The 20155-nt window shown below is 39.0% G+C and overlaps 2 protein-coding genes across 2 annotated transcripts in view; both read left to right on the top strand.

The window, feature by feature from the left end:
* The window catches only part of clip1a (CAP-GLY domain containing linker protein 1a), a 275509-nt gene extending 256452 nt beyond the window's left edge, over positions 1–19057 (top strand). The window contains exon 31 of the transcript XR_012355615.1: positions 19009–19057. The gene's annotated coding sequence lies outside the window, so the exon portion shown is untranslated. The remainder of the gene's footprint in view (positions 1–19008) is intronic.
* On the top strand, positions 470–4307 carry flrt1a (fibronectin leucine rich transmembrane protein 1a). Its single transcript, XM_073840962.1, has one exon. It carries the CDS (start codon positions 577–579, stop codon positions 2662–2664), a length of 2088 nt encoding a protein of 695 aa, XP_073697063.1. The 5' UTR covers positions 470–576; the 3' UTR covers positions 2665–4307.
* Positions 19058–20155: the final 1098 nt, after the last annotated feature.

The following is a 20155-nucleotide window of genomic DNA, read 5'->3' on the forward strand; positions in this document are numbered from 1 at the left end:
AGTACGCTAATTACCATTTTTGCAAAGATTTCTGGAATTGTGATGGCTAGAATAAAAATCAAGGCTGTAATACAAAAGGACGAAATCCTTTTAGGTCTTACATTTTAGCATCAGACTAAATGGCTGACTTTATAATTGGATGATTATGTATTTAAAAAGATACTGATAAGATAATCAAAGAGAAAAGTGCCATTTTATGTCAGTCTTTCTTATTCAAAGTGTTCTAATACTTCACAATTAGTGCTTCAGTAATTGAGGCCATTGGTTCAAACTTCAATTGAACTACAATTATACAAAGTTTAAATATTCAGTATGACTAAGCAATTTTGGACTTGATTTAATTAACATGTATTGCCATGTATATGGTGTTGGCCTTTCATTGGAACATAAAAATCTGTAAAGGTAATTACCTTGCTAACTAAGGTGTGTTTCTCTCTTTCCTCTCTTTCCAGGGTGAAAGAAACAGCACCACAAATCCAAATGGACTCCTGAATCATCTCCTGTAAAGAACCATTATATTGGTTGAATTGTGCTATAAAAGGCAAGAGGAGGCTAGGAGAGCTTGCTGGTTACACGATGGCTCCTGAAGGTATAGGAGAGCTTAGGGACTTGCTCTTCTTTCTGCTTCTGTGCCTCACATTATTGGCTGAGCTACTGGAGATGACTGCGGCTTCTTCGCAGGGACTGGATGGCGAAGGTGATATAGTGTGCCCATCTGTGTGTCGATGCGACGAGGACTTTATTTACTGCAACGATCGCGGATTAAGCGCAATCCCTCCTCTACCGCCATCTGCAACTGTCCTTTATCTTCAGAACAATCACATTGACAACGCAGGGCTTCCTAGGTCCTTGGAGCATCACACCACCGTGCGTGTTATATATCTCTATGATAATGAGCTAGATGACTTTCCCATGCATTTGCCACCTTCGTTAAGAGAGCTTCACCTCCAGGACAACAACATTAGGGTGTTGCCAAGGGCTGCGCTCGCTAGACTTCCACTCCTCGAAAAGTTGCATCTGGACGACAACTCTGTTTCTACAGTGAGCATCGAGGACCAGGCCTTTGCGGACAACCCTCGATTACGTCTCCTCTTCCTTTCCAGAAACCACCTTTCCAGCATCCCATCTGGTCTTCCTGCCTCACTCGAAGAACTCCGTTTAGACGACAACCGAATCTCTACTATTCCCACTCATGCCTTCCGAGGTTTGTCCTCTTTACGTCGCCTGGTCTTGGATGGCAATCTTTTAGCCAATCAACGCATTGCCGATGATACCTTCTCGCGCTTGTCAAACCTAACAGAACTCTCCCTGGTCCGTAATTCACTTCAGACACCCCCTCTCAACTTGCCCAGTGCCCATCTGCAGAGACTCTCCCTTCAGGACAATAACCTCATACACATGCCTCGGGGCTCACTTGATGGCATGCGCAGACTACAGCGCCTAGATCTTTCTGGAAACAATCTGACTACCCTTCCCAGAGGATTGTTCAGGGACTTGGACACCCTGGGGCAGCTGCTTGTGCGAGGGAACCCATGGCATTGTGGCTGCAACCTGCGCTGGCTGCACGACTGGCTGGAAGCAAAGGGGAATACAATTACAGTGAGAGGTTTTGTCTGTCAGACCCCAGAGCGAGTCCGAGACATGGCGCTTAGAGACCTCACAAATCAGATGGATGAATGCGAGTTGGCTGCTGCTGCCGGTGGTACAGGAGGAGTAGGTACAGGAGCTGGCGTTGGTGGTAACAGGGTGAACGGAGGAGCACCGGGAGCCATTTCAACCACTCTTTCGCCTCCTCAAGGCTCCTTGTTTACTCTCAGGTCCAAGCGACCAGGCCTTGGACTTCCAGAAACCGGGTTGGACTACACATTAAGCAGCAGCGGTGTGGGCAAGAACCTGGCCCTGAATGTGAAACCCCTTTCCCATGACAGTATCCGTGTTACTTGGAGTGTAGCGCAAACATCTTCTTCCTTTCGATTAAGCTGGCTTCGTCTAGGAACCAGCTCTGTCATGGGGTCCATCACGGAAACTTTGGTTAGGGGTGACCGGCGGGAGTATCTTCTCACTTCCCTGCAGCCTGCTTCCAGCTACATCATCTGCATGGTGCCTCTAGCGTCTAATAGCGGAAGCAGGAGTAGTTTGTCTGGAGGAGATGCAGAATCAAACGAGGTGCCGGTTTGTGCCAGAACTGAAACGTCTGATCCTGGCCACACTGACAATGAAGGTGAAGACGAGAGCTCTGATCAGATTACTTCTCTTCCACTTGCAGGAATCATCGGAGGTGCTACGGCAATAGTTTCCCTTGCTCTAATCATTGCCATTTTCTGCTGGTACGGGCACCGCGCGGGACATTTCACATCACGAGACCATTACAGCCATAATAGCTCTCGTAAAAGCAAACACTGCGATGACTACATTGAGTCAGGCACAAAGAAAGACAACACCATCTTAGAGATCAGAAGTCCAGGATTCCAAATGACACCGATGGCAACACGACAGCCCCTTCAACCGAAACCGGCGAGAGAGGATTACATTATACACACCATCTTCCCCTCGAATGGCACGGGTCTATACAAGCCACCCCAAAACATGACCAACTCTGGCTACGGCACCAACCGCGGCTATAGAGAAGGAGGCATTCCAGATATAGATTACTCTTACACATGATAGCTTTGATTTAGGAACCACAATTAGGAGTCATGTACTGCATAGATACACAGTTTTTAATCAACATGGGCTCTGCAGAATCCCTTTGTGCCTTCTGGTCTCCATTACAATGTAGCCTGCTGTTCATGACACTATAAAACTTTTAATTGGCCCAGATGCTTATAGGAAGCATTATAAATGTGGTGCCAGGAGGCGATGATGCCATTTCAGGTGGTGATACCAAATGCTATTTTCACCTCCCGGTGTAATGATTAGTGTCCCTGACATTGCTGTTTTATCTCTGGCTGGTGCACTGAGGTGGATTCAAGGGCAGCCCACACCGCCTTCAGCTCACAGACTGTTCACAGAGCTCAGTGCATATATGGGAGAGAGGAAGTCTTTTCATAGGAAAGAACCAACATATGCTGTACATTGTAATATTTGTCTCTTATGAGAGTCAAGGATCTGAGCCAGCATTGACAGGAATCCTGCATTGAGCAAGACGACCTCTTTGCTGAAAGGAAACTGGAAATGTGTTCCTGCGAGTGATCCTTCTGGAAAATGCATGGGTTCACATGCGCACTTGTGTTTTGGAGATACGAGCTGCAGAACACGACTACTATTGCTAATACGGCTGGAGTGTCTGGACCAAGCAGAGACAAGGCCCTCAAAAACTACAGCAAGGTTTGAAATGCCTCAAAAACTACATTCATTTGAAATCTTATACACTTGAAAGCTGCCTGATGCTACTATGATAACGTCTAACAAGCGTTACAATGACTGTTTTAGTTTCAGACTGGTGTAAAGTTGAGAGGACGAATTAAATCTGTTTATGCGTCTTGAGGAACTTTGGATTTTTAAAAATTGCAACTGAACCCTGGTGTGTTGATAGAGACAAACCATGCAAATTAGATATTGGACATTGTCATAACTCTGTTCCCTCTGTTTTTTTTGTTTTTTTTCACGTTGTTTGCTCTTTTTTAAATTGGTTTCACTTTAATTTTTAAGTCATTTAGCCCTGCTGATAGTTATATTATAATTTTCAAACAAGGGTCTCACTAATGTAAAGGAACCTTTTCCCACAAAAACACAACACTTGCTTGTTTTCAACAGAATGTCCCCTATAATGCACAGAGACTAAACCAATGTTCTGTTATGGTGGCTCATTGTTTGTAGGCTTAGCCACATTCTTAGCACAAATTACATTCTATTAATCACATCTCCAAATGTCACTGTAGATAAAGATATGGCCTCGCTGCTAACCACAGCGGCTGTACTGCTACGATTCTTAGGGAGAAGAGGGAGGGTGTTGAAGGGGAAACCAGGAATATGAACCATAACACTGTGGACCATCACTGTGGGAGACAGAGAGTGCATCAGAATGTTGTATAATTTTGTAAGGTGGATGAGTTTTTGATTAAAAAAATATGTAATTTTTCCTTGTGTAGAAGTTAAGCAGTTTGTCAATGTCTTCAACCCATTCATTTAAGCCAACGGCGGAACAGAACACTAATCACTTATCAGACACTTTACGCCAGGGATCCTCAAATCTGGCCCACGAGATCCATTTTCCTGCAGAGTTTAGCTCTGACCCTAATCAAACACACCTGAGCAAGCTAATCAAGGTCTTCAGGACCATTAGAGAATCACAGGTACACTCTTAAAAATAAAGGTGCTTTAAAAAGTTCTTCAAGCGATGCCACAGAAGAACCATTTTCTGTTCCACAAAAAAAACATTCAAAGAACCATCTCTTTCTTACCTTTTTATAATCTGAAGAACCTTCTTTCACCACAAAGAACCTTTTGTGAAACAGAAAGGGGCAGCCATGGCCTAATGGTTAGAGAGTCGAACCCAAAGGTTGCGGGTTCGAGTCTCAGGTCCGGCAGGGATTGTAGGTGGGGGGAGTGAATGTACAGCACTCTCTCCACCCTCAATACCACGGCTGAGGTGAGTCCCTTGAGCAAGGCACCGAACCCCCAACTGCTCCCTGGGCGCCGCAGCAATAGCTGCCCACTGCTCCGGGTGTGTGTTCACGGTGTGTGTGTGTTCACTACTGTGTGTGCGCACTTGGATGGGTTAAATGCAGAGCACAAATTCCTAGTATGGGTCACCATACTTGGCCTCACTTCACCTCCTTTCCTTAAAAAAAAAGAAAGGTTCTTCAGATGTTAAAGGTTCTTTATGGAACCACTTAAAACAGGTTCTTTTATGGCATCGTGAAGCACCTTTATTTTAAAGAGTGTAGGTGAGTTTGATCAGGGTTGGAGCGGATTGGCCCTCCAGGTTTAGATTTGAGGAACCCTGGTTTACCCAATGGTTCTGAGTTAGACAGATAGAAAACTTATGTGTGCGTTTTACGAAAGACCTCCCCCGAGTCTCCATGACATTTCTGTTCTGCTCTGCTGTATTCATGTATTTGAGGACTGTGGAGAATTTAAGACAGCTTACACTGCCGTGTATTTTATGTACTATTTGGCATTGTAGTGTACTTGTCAGAAACAGGAAAGAAAAGATGGATAGAGAGAGAAAGAGAGAGAGATAGAAGTAGAAGTAGAATGTTCTAAACTGAGAAAAAGCAAGAAATTATACACATAAAACATAGATTTGATATTGAAGCAGAGGCCTAATGGAAATGAAGCCTGCGGTGTTGAACTGTGCATGAAATGTGTTGTCATCTTCTTGCTGTCTGCTGTTGTGTTGGCACTTTGTCTTACGCTTTTCCCTCTACGCAAAGGACAACTAACTTCTTCTTCAGAGATGGGAATGAATCAAGACTTCATGGCACTGGTTTTACAGCAGTTCAGTCTCACAGCATGTCATTGTTTGTCTTTCTATGAGCCCTTTTAAAGGGAAAGCTCGCCAAAACTTATTTACATACTCTCAAGTTATTCCAAACTTGTAGGAAGATATTTTGAAGAATATGAGTAACCAAACAGTTGTTGGTTCCCATTGACTTCCATAGTATGAAGAAAACAAACTGGAGACCAGAAACTGTTGGGTTACATTGTTTAAAGTATCTTCTTTTGTGTTGAGCAGGAGAAAGAAACTCATACAGGTTTGGAAGAACTTGAGAGTGAGTAAAAAATGACAGAATTTTAATTCTGAGTGACCCTTTTAGCCATTTAAACTGATCTGTGGGGCTTTCAGCCTTTTATTTTTGTGTACAATTGAGGAAAGGGTGAAGGGTGCACAGGATAAAGCAAATGGACTCTACTAACTACCCACTGCACCACTGCTTTAATAACATAGCCACATTTTATTTATTTAATTATTTATTTTGAATTGTGAATATGTTTTATGTAGGCCAACAATTAGTTCACTCAAAAAGGAAAATGTTAATCTTTTTCTCACTCTCACTCTCCTGCCATTCTAAATCCAACAAGAAATGAACCTAATTTCTTCCTTGGAACACAAAAGTTTAACAAAATAGTTGAGCAGAATAGCATGGTGCTGCACAATGTTGATAAAATGGAAACTTGCAGTCACCAGGGACTGTCAAGCTCTGAAAAGAACAAAAAAGCATCATAAAAGGACAATAAATGTAGTCTGCATGACTCGGAAGACTATATTCCAAATCATCTGAAATCCTTCAACAGCTTTGTGTGAAAACTAAGGCGAAATTGAAATAGTTATCAAATCAAATTCAAGCTTGCGCTCATTCAGACATGAAGGATTAGTTCTTGTACATGAATGACACCAGATGCCGTTAGTTCTTAGGTGTCTCGTGACAAAACTAGCCAGATTTATCTGAATGAGGGTTCGCAGATTGCTCAGCGTATTTTTGGGTGAATTCATCTCAGGTATAATTTGCAGCTACTGTACAGATAATATTCAGTGCATCTCAAGAGCACTCCAAACCTGTTGAATAAGCTGTTATTTTATTTCCCATGATTACTGTAATGCAGATTCACACCGCTCTCACAAAGCCAATGAAGTTGGAGGATTTTATAACTCTGGGGCTGTTCGATTACGTTCCACCTGTAGGTCATCTTTTCGATCTGCAGACGTTCATTTCCTGTCTTCACTTTCCCCTGCCATCTCGAGAAAGTCTTTGATCTGTCGCCATTGTTTTCATCTGAATGTGCAAAGAAGGATTACAGAGTGTGCGTGTGTCCTTGAGTGTGTGTGTGTGTGTGTGTGTGTGTGTGTGTGCGTGTGTGTGTGCGTGTGTGTGTGTGTGTGTGTGTGTGTGTGTGTGTGTGTGTGTGTGTGTGTGTGTGTGTGTGTGTGTGTGTGTGTGTGAGATGTTCTTTAGGGCTTCAAAAATACAGAGGCATACATTAAAAGCATTTTCTGTTGCAATTTTTCCTGTCTGTTTTATTGAAACCATCTGCAAATTCGATATCTCCTGCCGACTCTGACCAGCAGTTGTTCCACCTGCACCCCATTAACGCAGATGCTCCACTACACTCTCTCTCACACACACACACACACACACACACACACACACACACTTACTCACTCCTTCTGTTGTCACCCCAGAGACAGGAGCTCAACTCATTCTGTAAAATAACAACAGTACGTTTGAGCTCACACACAGCCCATTCTCACTCCCAAGGCATCACACACTGCCGCTTGAGTTTTGCACGTCACTACTCAGATGCTAAAGGTGTCCCTTAGTATATAGTCCCTTCATGGCAATGAGGCTGGTATCAACTAGAAACCTCTGCGTCAATACAAAATAAAATGTATTCCTTGCAATTTTAGGTTCTGTTAAAAATGCATTAGAAATTGGCTTGGTTTGATTGTTTAGTTCAGTTAGAGTTTGATTTGCTTTCCTTTCTGGATCGTGTTCACACTGTTGATTCCAAACTGCGGTATGTTTGCATCAGAGTGGCAGCTGTTTCACCCTAGTTGTAACAATGATGCAAAAAATGGCGGTCAATACATAGCATTGCTCCTTTGCTTTTGTTTCCAGTGCGTTAATAAATAACAGTGCTTTTGTCTATTTGCTTTTAATACACTGAAAATACTCTAAAGCAGAGTTTTGATTGAGATTTTAAGTCAATATTTCATTAACACATCCGTCATTCTCCCAAGCCAGTTAATGGTAAACTATTTGATCTTTTTTGTTGTTGTTGTTACAAATATGGAAATTAAGATTATTTTTGAAAAATATTAAAATATATTATAATTGTAAATTATAAAAATATAAAAATGACTATGTGATAATATTACAATAAAATATTTATTTTACAAGTTAATTTATTTTTATTTATTTTACAAGTTAATTTAAGTTTATTCTAAGTTATAATACTAATACATATGTCTTAAAATTCTTGTTCAAAATTCATTCAAACCCTCAAATGTTTAACATTTCAAGACCCTGCTGAAAGAAAAAAAAAAAAACAATAGAAACATCACAGAAATTCTAATAGTTTCTACTACACAAATGCCATTACTAACATTACAACTTTTACTCATTAAAACCAAAAAAAAAAAAAAAAAGGTTTTCTGTAGTGTGTTTTGGGACTTATTCCATTAAAGTTCCAGTACAATTCCCATTATAAACAGAATTATAAAAACTATACAAATTCTGCAATAGTTTCTATTTTAGAAAAACACTGCATTTATTTACTTATTTATTTATTTACACTCATATGTTTTGCAATCTAGTATGAATGTGTTCTCGTAATCTTACGGGCATTTACATGACACCATTTACAGCTGAAAACAGAAAACTTTAAAGGGGTCATTGGATGCAAAACTCACTTTTCCATGTAGTTTGAACATTAATATGTGTTGGCAGTTTGTGTACACAACCACCCTACAATAATAAAAATCCACCCAGTGCTATTTTTTTAATCTTTAAAAGTAATATCCCCTTTTTAAAATCAGGTCATTCTCAGCTTCTTAACGACACACAGACATAGGCCCCTCCCACAATAGTTGATTGACATGAGCGCCTTACCTTAGCCCCGCCCTCATCGAGCTGAAACAGTCCGACTCCGATCGCCATTGTGTGACTCAGGTGCAGAGGAAGACAAGAATGTCTTCGATTGAGGTGTTCTGTTGTTGGATGTAATAATGAACACAGCAGTCGTCATTTACTCCCGACATCTGAGCCGCTGAAGATGCAGAGGATTACTTTCGTTTCGTTTACTTTCGTCCATGTTGATGCAGCTTCACCCACAGCAGAAGTGAGTATAAGGGTTTTTTGCAAACGCCCTTTCTTAATCGTGTGCTAGTTAGCAAGTTTCACAGCTAAACGTGGCTAAATGCAGCAAAAGTAAACATTACGGCTCATCATTCCATGGCAGAGAGGGGCGGGGCAAGCAGAGTTCATTAGCATTTAAAGCAACATGCAGCAGAATAGCTCGCTCTAAAAAGGGCTGATTTTGACAAGGTAAAAAGAGTGTTTTTTACATTACCATTAAGAAATTTTAACCAAAGTATGTTATAGACCTCGTTAAGAACCTAAAGGATCATATCAACTTGTGGAAAATGAGCATCCGATGACCCCTTTAATGCATTTTCTTAGTTCTTTTATGTGACAATACCATTTTAGGGGCCTGAAAACATATATTTAAAAACAGGTTTCAAAATAAAGGTTTTGAAAAGAATACCATTATTGTCTGCATGTAAACTATGAAAACGTCATGATGTCAAGCGCATGGCCTGGCATTAATAATACAGTGTTTTCAGTTGATTTCATGGAACGGGGAGCGTTTTGACAATCTAAAAACTCAAAGGAAAAACGTTTTCCATTTTTAGCACGATTGTTGTCGTGAAAATGTACCCCTAAATCCTGTGTTTCAGAAAAATCGTCATCAGCATTTTAGTGCATTTAATCGACGTCTCCTGTGTCTGAAGTTGGAGCGATGGTGTTTTGGGGTTTTATTTTACATGTGAACTCGGCAGTACTGACACCTTGAGAGTGAGAAGCTGTCAGTCAGTGGTATCATCTGAAGCCCTCCTCTTATTCTCTATCTGTCATATGTCACTGGTGCTCTCTCATCTCCTCTCATCACACTGTCATAATCCAGGCATGTGGGAATGGTGTAATATGATTCTGTTATGCAAGCAGTTAATGACCCCTGGCTTATAGAGTTCAGTTTGTGCAACAATAGAAAAACACTCCCGATCAAGGCTTCAGTGGATTTCAGAATTATTTCATTGCCTGACGCAGTTGGTTTTACATTATGGGAAAATGACAGCAGTACCCCTCGTAATGTTCACTGGCAGTGCATGCTACTATAGTGCTATAAGGTATAGTATTTCAACATATACTGCTACTTAATGATTACCACAAAACTATTTTAGCCTTTTAAACATATTTAGTTTGATTTATGCTTTAAAAAAGCCAGTGGAAAATAATGTTAGTTAAGAATATATATCTTCATCAGTCAGTTTTGCATCCCAAGTACATTTATGTACTTTTAAGGACTTTAAGGAAGAAAAACTAATTAAAAATATTTTTGCAGTGCATATGTAACGGTATTTTCACTTAAAAGTACCATGGTATTGCTGCGTTTTCCCATGGTATTTGCTTGTTAGTAAAATTAAAAGCATAAACAAAACACCTTTACTTTTGATTTGTTGCCCTTAAACTCTTAAAAATAAAGGTGCTAGAAGAGCCTTTTTTGTTTAAATGGTTCCATTAAGAACCTTTAACATCTGGAGAATCTTTCTGTTTCACAAAAGGTTCTTTGTGGTGAAAGAAGGTTCTTCAGATTATAAAAAGTTAAGTAAGAGATGATTCTTTAAAGAACCTTTAACTGAATGGTTCTTCTATGGCATCGCTGTGAATGCGCACCTTTATTTTTAAGAGTGTACATCTGCAACAATCACCAACAAATATGTGTTGTATTTATTTGGTCCATTATGGTAAATACTCCAGACAACATCACTACAGATCACTATTGTTGTGTTATGGAACATCATGGAAGTTTGGAAGTGGGACACTAACAATACTTTAGAATCAACACATAAATCATAGCACTATCTTTCTGTGCAAATATAGAAATGGTTCCTTACAAAGAACTAAACCATTCAAATTAAACCAGATATACAGTGCACACAAACACATCTGTTTACTTCGATCCTTATCATTTTGTTATATTTAATCTAAAGTGTTTTCTTATTTTGCAGACTAAGTGAACCTTAATGTTTCTCCTGCTGGTTAACGTCATCAGAGCAAACAAATGCTGCCTAACAAACAAAACCTGAAGCCCCGAATGCATCTTATTATTTAGTCTCAGCTCTGTTCTCCTGAGTGTTTTTAAGAGTAGAGGGGACGCAGTCACTGACTGTTTATTGATTGTTTATTAGTCATCTCCTCACCAAGCAAGAAAGAAAAAAAAAAGTTTTTGAATGTCTTTTTTGTAGGTTGCAGCTTTTGAAAATATGGCTCTCTCTTCCTCTGTCAAACTGTGTGATGAAAACTCAGAGACAAAAGAAAAAAACAAACAAACTATTTTGTATAAAGTATGTTTTTTTTCTATGTGATTAAAGGCAAATGTACTGAGACTGCCTCTGGGACTCTGAGTTCTTTAACGGTGTGAATGCGTTAACTCGTTTGATCTGTTATACGCACATGAGAAAGATGCCACTATATTAGATCACTGTTCCCAAGCTTTAAAGAATAGTTACCTCAAACATGAAAATGTACCATTACACTGTCTTTACTAACCTAGGACTTTCTCTCTTCTGTGGATCATCAACGAAGAATGTCCAGACTTTTTATGACTTGTGCAATATGTTTCAAGGGTTATCGTGTGATTCAGAGAATTGGAAACACATACCTGCGCACATCTCTCTTCCAGATGTAAAATTTATAACCCACAAATTATCTTGAAATTGTGTGCAGCTGAATGGTTTCAGATCTCCTCAAATTTGTGTTACTGACATGTAAAGAGCACCAGTTAACAGCCAAGTCCTTTACTTGAGAAAGGTGAGCTGCAAAAAGACTTTTCCATGTCAAAAACTGGATTTTGGATTTTACCATTCGCACATTGTAGATCAGAGATACCCCACCATGTTCCTGGAGATCCACCGTCCTGCAAAGTTCAGCTCCAGTCCTGATCAAACACCTGAATCATCTTGAAGATCTTCAGGAGTACACTCTTAAAAATAAAGGTGCTTCACGATGCCATAGAAGAACCTTTTTTGTCTAAATGGTTGCATAAAGAACCTTCAACATCTAAAGAACCTTTCTGTTTCACAAAGCCGAAAGAAGGTTCTTCAGATTATAAAAAGGTAAGAAAAAGATGGTTCTTTAAAGAACCTTTAACTGAATGGTTCTTTGTAGACCCAAAAATGAAGAACCTTTAAAGCAGCTTTATTTTTAAGAGTGTAAGTGATGATTACAGACAGCTGTGTTGGAGCAGGGCTGGATCTGAAGTCTGCAGGTGGATCTCCAGTATCAGGACGTTTTCTAAATGAGGCCTTGGACACCTTGATGAGTTAGTCTGGTGTTTATATGCAGCATATTAATCTCTGCAAAGCTCTCAGAAACACATTCAGTTACACTGATTGCTATTGCAGACACACGCAGAGCTAGAAATCAATAGAGGTATATTTCCATTCTGTGTCAAACTTCAGAAGAAGAGGTGAAGCACTCACTCTGTGGATATAAACTTGACCTTTATTTCTTAACTAATGTCTTTCATCCACCTTCAAGACCTTCATCAGACATGCAGCAGACATCAAGAGCTGCTTCGGCAAACAGTGGCAGTCTATAATTGAGGCAGCGGTTTAAAATAATCAGAACAAAGGCAATTCCCGTAGCTGTCACACACCGCTGTAGAACAATTTATATAGTCAAATCTGGTACCCAAGCTTTAGAACGCCATAGACTGGTATTTCTCTCCATCAGTCCAAAACAAGTCCAATAAAGTGCATCAATCCATAATAAAAAAGTGCCTCACATGGCTCCGGAGGGGTCAATAAAAGCCTCCTTTAGCAATCTGATGTATTTTTGTAAGAAAATTATCCATATTTAAAACATAAGAATCACTTTAATCTAGCTTATGCTAACAGTTGTACACAGAACTTGCTGCTTTGTGAAGGGGCGTGGCAGGACAGAAACACCGTCTAAGCTATTGGCCAATCACATCGCAGTGGGACTGCTAACCAATCACAACAAATTCCGTTGTTCGGAAGGTGGACCTTCATCAAACCTGGAACTAATCGAGCCATTTGTGCCAGTCTGGGGAGAAAGCTACTGTAATATTGTAAATTATGTGAAAAATAATGCGTTTTTCAAACCACCAAGCAGGAGAGCATGTTCTAGTGCACCCCAAAACTAAATAAAGACTTTGTAAAAGAGCATAATAGGACCTCTTTAAACCAAACGTGCCAAAGCGAATGTTATTTCACTCCATTTGTCCTACTGACCACAGACTTAAGTGCCTGGACTCTGTCAGAAAGTAAACACGCATCTGTATACCGTATCCAGTGTAGACAAGAACGGCGGTGGGCGGGGCCTATGTTGATGTCTTGATCTGGAGGCGGAGTTTATGCAAACAACTGGGGCTTAGCTGACATCACATTGCCCCATTGGATCCAAAATGAGCCATTTTTGGAGCTTGATTAAATAAATGCTTTGTTTATAATGAGGAGAGCTATGAAACTTGCAGGATGTTTTAATGGTACAAAGACCTCTCATATGCCAAAAGATCAAAGCAAATTTAATTTCTCATGTCTTCGAATGGTAACCCTTACCCACACAAACAGTCTTCCTTGTTGTTCTGAACACATACACATGACCAATGAAACACTGCATTCACACAGTCACTGTTTGGGACTGACAACCACATTTAGGTACAGGTGGAAGTCTGGAATTGGACTGAGGCTGGACTGCTGTCTGTATGAACATGCAAATCAAGTCAAGCCCGTATTTTATCTGACTGTCATCCGTAACCATAGCACAAGTGACTAAAATACAAGTTCTTATGATGTTAATGTTCAAGTGTTTGTTTTTCCAGTAAGTTTACTTTTTGGGTGAGGTGTTATTGTTAATGATTTTATATTAAATGTCAAGACCATTTAGATTCTCCATTCCACAACCCCTTTGATTAAATCAGCCAGAAGCAGATTCATATTTGAGAGGCTGCAGAACATTACAGTTGCGCACAGACCATAAAACACACCTGACATGTCCAGACTACAGATTAGGACACACATCTGGGCAAAAGTCATGTAGTGTCACTCCAGCTTTAAAAAGGGAGTCTAACAAAAACGTCTAACACAGACGTCTTGTGGAATAGCAGTGTACAGTAACTGTGTATCAAATGACACTGCTTGTTTGTTCAGGTATCACCACAGTATTCAACGGTCTCAGGAAATCCCCAGTGTGCTTTAAGATGGAAGAGTTGGGAAATTAAAACCAGCTTTAGACAACACTTTTGAGTTTCCTCCAGCTATGTCATTCCATAGGGCAAAAAAAACAAAAAAAAAACAAATGTCAGTCTTTTGAGATTCCACTATGTGTTTATAAGTGTGCCAACTTTATCTCATTTCAGCATGCAAAGACATAATATATGCAATAATCAAAGAGCTCCATCTCAGAACAGAAAATCAAACAAATGCATAAGAAGTACCATCACTAGCAGTTCATGCCATGTGATCTTTGCTATCCTTTCTTGTAGGAGATACATCCAGGGAATTGGGATTTTTATTTCTACATTGTTTCCAAGAGGACACGATCAAGTAATAGAATATGCATTTGTACATTTTTAAACCCTGTAAACCCTGTACATTGATTGGACATGTAAAGCATGTGATATGCCCGGAAAACTCAATAATGCAATAATTATTTTAAATAATGTTCCTTCATCATTCCAGTTAACAGTTTTCCTTAGATTCTTAACCTACACTCTTAAAAATAAAGATGCTTTACGATCCCATAGAAGAACCTTTTTTGTTTAAATGGTTCCATAAAGAACCTTTAACATCTGAACTGAAGAACCTTTCTGTTTCACAAAAGCTTCTTTGTGGCGAAAGAAGGTTCTTCAGATTATAAAAAGGTAAGAAAGAGATGGTTCTTTAAAGAACCTTTGACTGAATGGTTCTTTGTGGAACCAAAAATGGTTCTTCTATGGCATCACTGTGAAGAACCTTTTAAAGCACCTTTATTTTCAAGAGTGTAAGCACATCATGTGACAGTTTCTACAAATGTGCGATTCTCATGAATATTTAATAAGATTACTCACAAATCACCATGCTAAGAAGAGCATCTCACACCTAAACACTCTGAGCTGTCCTTTACAGAATTAATTCTCTGCTTTTTTTTATTGCATTTATATTACATTTTATTACTACTGTAGTGCTATTTTGTTGACTGCCAATAGTAGAAATCCCTCAACAGGAAAAGGCAGAGAGCCGCTGTGAAGGATGTGAGGGCAGGTTGAGGAGTGCAGAAGAGTTATGTTTGTGTCTCCGCTGCACCTGGGCCCTCTCCAAACAGACGGAGAGAGAAATGCTGAAATCATTATTCTGAATCAACATCCCTCTCGTCTGCGGGGAAAGAATTTGCTGAAAATGACTCTTTTTAGTCGACACATGTGCCTTCCTCAACTTACCAGAAAGGGCTTTGTTCGTCATTTCCACAGCAGACCGACAGTCCTGAGGTAACACTACACCAGTCTCTCGCTCTCAGGTGTCTTTCTCAAACCTGCGACACCACGGCAAAATTAACATCTCTCTACTTTTCATTTTCTAGGTATTGACACAAAATAACCTCCTCCATGGCCTGCTGAGCCCCTGTTTTCACTTTGGTCCTGTGATCCTTTGGCTCTGCCTCAAGCCTCCAGTATCACCTCAGGTCTCTGTCTCCTCATCTCCGCCCAGGTCTCCACCTCCATTGTCTCCACCTCCATCCATCGTCCCCCTGCTGTCATCAGCCAAGTTACTCCACAGCTCCTCCTCTCTCTGTCTGGACTCTGGCTCATCTCTCCAGCTTCCCCTCTCTCTTTTATCTCCTACTTCATGGTTTCCTCTATCTGGTCATGCCTTTCTCCAGAATGGCTCTTGAATTTTTCATCCCCAATCATTTTAAAGAGATTTCATTCAAATTATGAAAAAGCTAAGCATAACCAGAGCTTAATGAAAGATCACGCCTAAAGTTAAAATCAGAGCTAGGTAGGTTACTTACAAATTGTAATCTGTTACTGATATATATATATATTTGTTTTTACCTGCATGTTATGTGACCATAACCATTGTCAGAGAACCAGTGAACATGCAAATGTGACACTCAATTATTAATGGAAGACGATTGGAACAACTAGGACTCTAAAAAATGTCCAAGCTGACAGAGATGGAGAGGTGAAAAGGTGAGGCAAAGAATGGCAGATAATTGCCAAATGCAGATGTGCAAAGATGCTCACATCAGACCCAAAAACACTTGAGGCTGTAAAGCTGCTTCAACTATGGACTGAGTTAAGGGTATGAATACTTATGCAATCTACTTATTTCAGTGTTTGATTTTTAATACATTTGTCAAATTGGCAAATCTGGTTTTTGCTTTGTCATTATTATGGTGTATGGAGTGTAAACTGATGTGGGGAAAAACTAATTTAAAGCAGTTTAACATAATGTTGCAACAAAACAAAATGTGAAAAAAGGGGGTATGAATACTTTTGCAAGGCAGTGTAAATGTTCACAACACTTGAAGGTTTTCTGAATGTATGTAAGCAGTAGGCTATTTTAGAAAGAAAACTGAAAAGATAAAAAAAGAGGAATTAGGGAGAATCAATCAATTGTTTTTGAATAATTTATTGCTTTTGTGTAAATCATATGTAATCCATAAAAAAGTAGTACAAGTATTTTAAAATGTAATTTAATCTAGCTACAAGTACTTGATCCCCGCTGTCTCTCATACTGTGGCAGTGAAAGCCATCCTGTGCCGCCAGTGTCATACGTGACGACCAGAGCTGGAGCCAGAGCATCCTCCCTCCACACGGCTGCTGGGTAAATGATGAGCGAGAGAGGCGTGTCGGGCCGGTGTGGGTCGGTGTGGGTCGGGTAACAGGGTGAAGTGACAGAGGGCCTGAGGCTGTGCAGTCAAACATGACAGATGGCCTCTCTGGAGTCCCCATACTGCACCACACCACACAATCTCCCTCTCCTCATTCATACTCCTTACCAGCCCTGCCAGTCTACAGCTCACAGCTCACTTAAAGACATAGTTACCTCAAAAAAACTCAAACTCAATTCAGTTACGCAGTTATTAGACTGACATTTCAGATCCATGACTGACTTTCTTCTGTGTAATGCACAGAGAGATATTAAAGGAGTAGTTCACTTTCAGAACAACAGTTTACAGATAATGTACTCAGCCCCTTGTCATCCGAGATGTTCATGTCTTTCTTTCTTCAGTCGTACAGAAATTATGTTTTTTGAGGAAAACATTTCAGGATTTCTCTCCATGTAGTGGACTTTTTTATTTTTCAGTAAAAATAAATGAAAATTGAGTACGATTTGGCTTAGAACAAGCAAAATAATCTAATTTCAGAAAGAAAACAAGATTGTTTTTCTTACCCCATTGGCAGATTATTTTGCTTGTTCTAAGCAAAATCACACTTAATTTTGATCTTTTTTTCTGAAAACAAGACGACCATTTTTATTCGTCTAGAAAATCCTTCTTGATTTAAGATTTTTAAGATATTTTGGCTGGAAACAAGACAAAAAATTTAAGTAAGAAAAGCATTTTTTGCAGTGTGAGTTTAAAAAGTAAAAGGCACCATAGAAGTCCACTATATGGAGAGAAATCCTGAAATGTTTTACTCAAAAACATAATCTCTTTGTGATCTTGCATGACAACACTGCAAAAAATGCATTTCTTACTCAAAATATCTAAAAATTCTTAAATCAGGATTTTCTAGACAAGTAAAAATTATTGTCTTGAAACAAGCAAAATAATCTGCCAATGGGTTACGAAAAATCATCTTGTTTTCTGTTTGAAATAAGATTATTTTGCTTGTTTTAAGCAAAAAATTATTGTCTTGTTTTAAAAAACGAGTCAAAATTAAGTGAGTTTCTGCTTGAAACAAGCAAAATAATCTGCCAATGGGGTAAGAAAAAAGATTATTTTTCTTGTTTCAAGCAAAAATGCACTTAATTTGCAATTTTTATTTTCTGAAAACAAGACAATAAATTTTACTTATCTAGAAAATCCTTCTTGATTTAAGAATTTTTTAGATATTTTGGCTGGAAACAAGACAAAACAAATCTAAGATAGAATGGCTCAGATGCAGCATTTACGCAGAAACCTAAAACCTTAACTTACATGAAATGTTATTTTTTTGGGCCGCTTATTTCTTCTTATTCAGACCTACAGAAGGTTGTGACGTGTTTCCATTTTTTAACATCATCTCAGGACGCCGCTGACCCCATTAGAAAGCACTGATGGCACAATACACACACACACACACACACACACACACACACACACACACACACACACACAGTCTGAAACTCATCCTCGCTAATGCTACATTTCCATGCTTAATTGTCCGCTTTGAAATGCACTAATCAAATGAAATAATACCTTATAATTGAATCCCGTCTCTTAATGCGATTTGCAAGGTGAGTAAATGCTGTGTCCTGCTGTCTCGCTCTCTGACGCTCCGCTTGGGTTTTTCACCCTTGCACATGACTGAGGGCCATCTAGCCATGCAAACAGATGTGGGACAACAAGGAAAATGGGATTGATTGATTTATACGAGTCAAATGAAGGACAAAGAGGGCTGGAATGAATAGCGGTCGGATGGAAGATCAGGAAAGGGATGGCGAGACAGAGACAAATGGAGGACAATGGGCAAGCAGACAGGGGGGAAAAGTCAAATGTGTAGCCGGTGACCTCTCCCTGTTTCTGGGATAATCAATAAGATAGAGAGACAGACAATGACAGAGACACAGAGGAAAATATAAGAACAAACACTGTCTTTCCCTTCACATTCTTTCCAGTCCATTCGACCTTTGTGGAAACCTTAACCAAAGTCTTTTTCCAAGCGTGTCGGTGCACTCCATGGCCATCTCCGTAACGCTCTGGGCCGCTGATTTCTAGTCTCTAGACTGTATATCTGAATTGTAATGCAGGTATGATGCAGATGGCATGTTGGGTCTGTTTCGCATGTGTAAGCAGCAGACTTGCATTTTTATTATAGATAGAAAATGCATTCGAGACAGACCAGGAAGAGATCGGGTAAAATATGTTAAAATAATGCATCTTTGAACAACCAAACATAAAAAACTTTCCTAGTACACCCCAAAAACCAAATCAGGACTTGATGTAAAAGAAAGTGTCTTTGTTTTCACAGGGACAGCATGAACATTCAGCTTAAAGGAGAAGTTCACTCCCAGAACAAAACGCTACAGATAACGTACTCACCCCCTTCACTGCAAAAAATGCTTTTTAGTCTTGTTTCCAGCCAAAATATCTACAAATTCTTAAATCAGGAAGGGTTTTCTAGACGAGTAAAAATTATTCTTGTTTTCAGAAAAAACAAGTCAAAATTAAGTGTTTTACTTGTCTAGAAAATCCTTCTTGATTCAAGGATTTTAGATATTTTGGCTGGAAATAAGACAAAAAATCTAAGCTAGAAAACCAACAGCTCATGCTTTCATTCTGGTTGTAGATATTTTCTTTCCACATTTGTGTTAAAACACAAGACTGTTGTATTATTCACTGAGAACATTTGGTTTATGTATTTTATTTATTTTTTATTTTTTTTACAATTACTAACAAGCATTATTCAATACTGATGCCACTTTTTTAAAACTCTTTATACATGAATCTCTCTGAAGCACTTCATACAAAGGTGTCTCAAAATGAGCTCAAACACATCGCTAGCAACAAAAAATATATTTATAACAAACAGACCTAAAAAACCCCAACAACAGGGAGCGTACAGAGCTCAGAGGTAATAACCATTGATTAAATTGGAATATTAATAACACCATTTTGATTATTAACTTTTACAAATATAACAAGAATAAATAAAAAATGCTGCACTTTATATTCACATATAGTAATTTACTAAACAAAAGGCAAATTAAGATTTTGCATTGAAAAAAAATGATAGTATAATATACAGTACTGTAAGGAATATAGTCCTCCTTCACCTGAACCAGTCCTCTCTAACAAAACAGTGGTAAAGAGACTGAAAAACAGGATTTTAGCTAGAAAATTACAATTAGCTCTGAATTTGCATTACTATATTCCATTTAGTAAATATTCTGCAAAGATCTTCTATGTATTTCAATAAAATTACTGCAGTAATGCATGAATTGTACATTTGTTTTGAAAATGTTCTGTTTTGAATGTTTGAAAAATGAAAGCTGTGTCTGCTAACACTTGAAAAATTTGCTGCAAACTTATATTCAGTTGTGCATAATTATTAAGCATGTTTTCTTTTACAGATAAAATGAGGCAAAAAAAAAAAAGATTTAACTCAGACCTCTCGTGCACATTTAATAGTTTTAGACTTTTCAGTCAAAGTGAAATCTCTTTTTTGGCTCATTTTATCTGTAAAAAAAAAAAAAATCATATTTCTGCACACCAGA

Source organism: Garra rufa, chromosome 5 (genome assembly GCF_049309525.1).
Source record: "Garra rufa chromosome 5, GarRuf1.0, whole genome shotgun sequence".
Taxonomy (NCBI): Eukaryota; Metazoa; Chordata; class Actinopteri; order Cypriniformes; family Cyprinidae; genus Garra; species Garra rufa.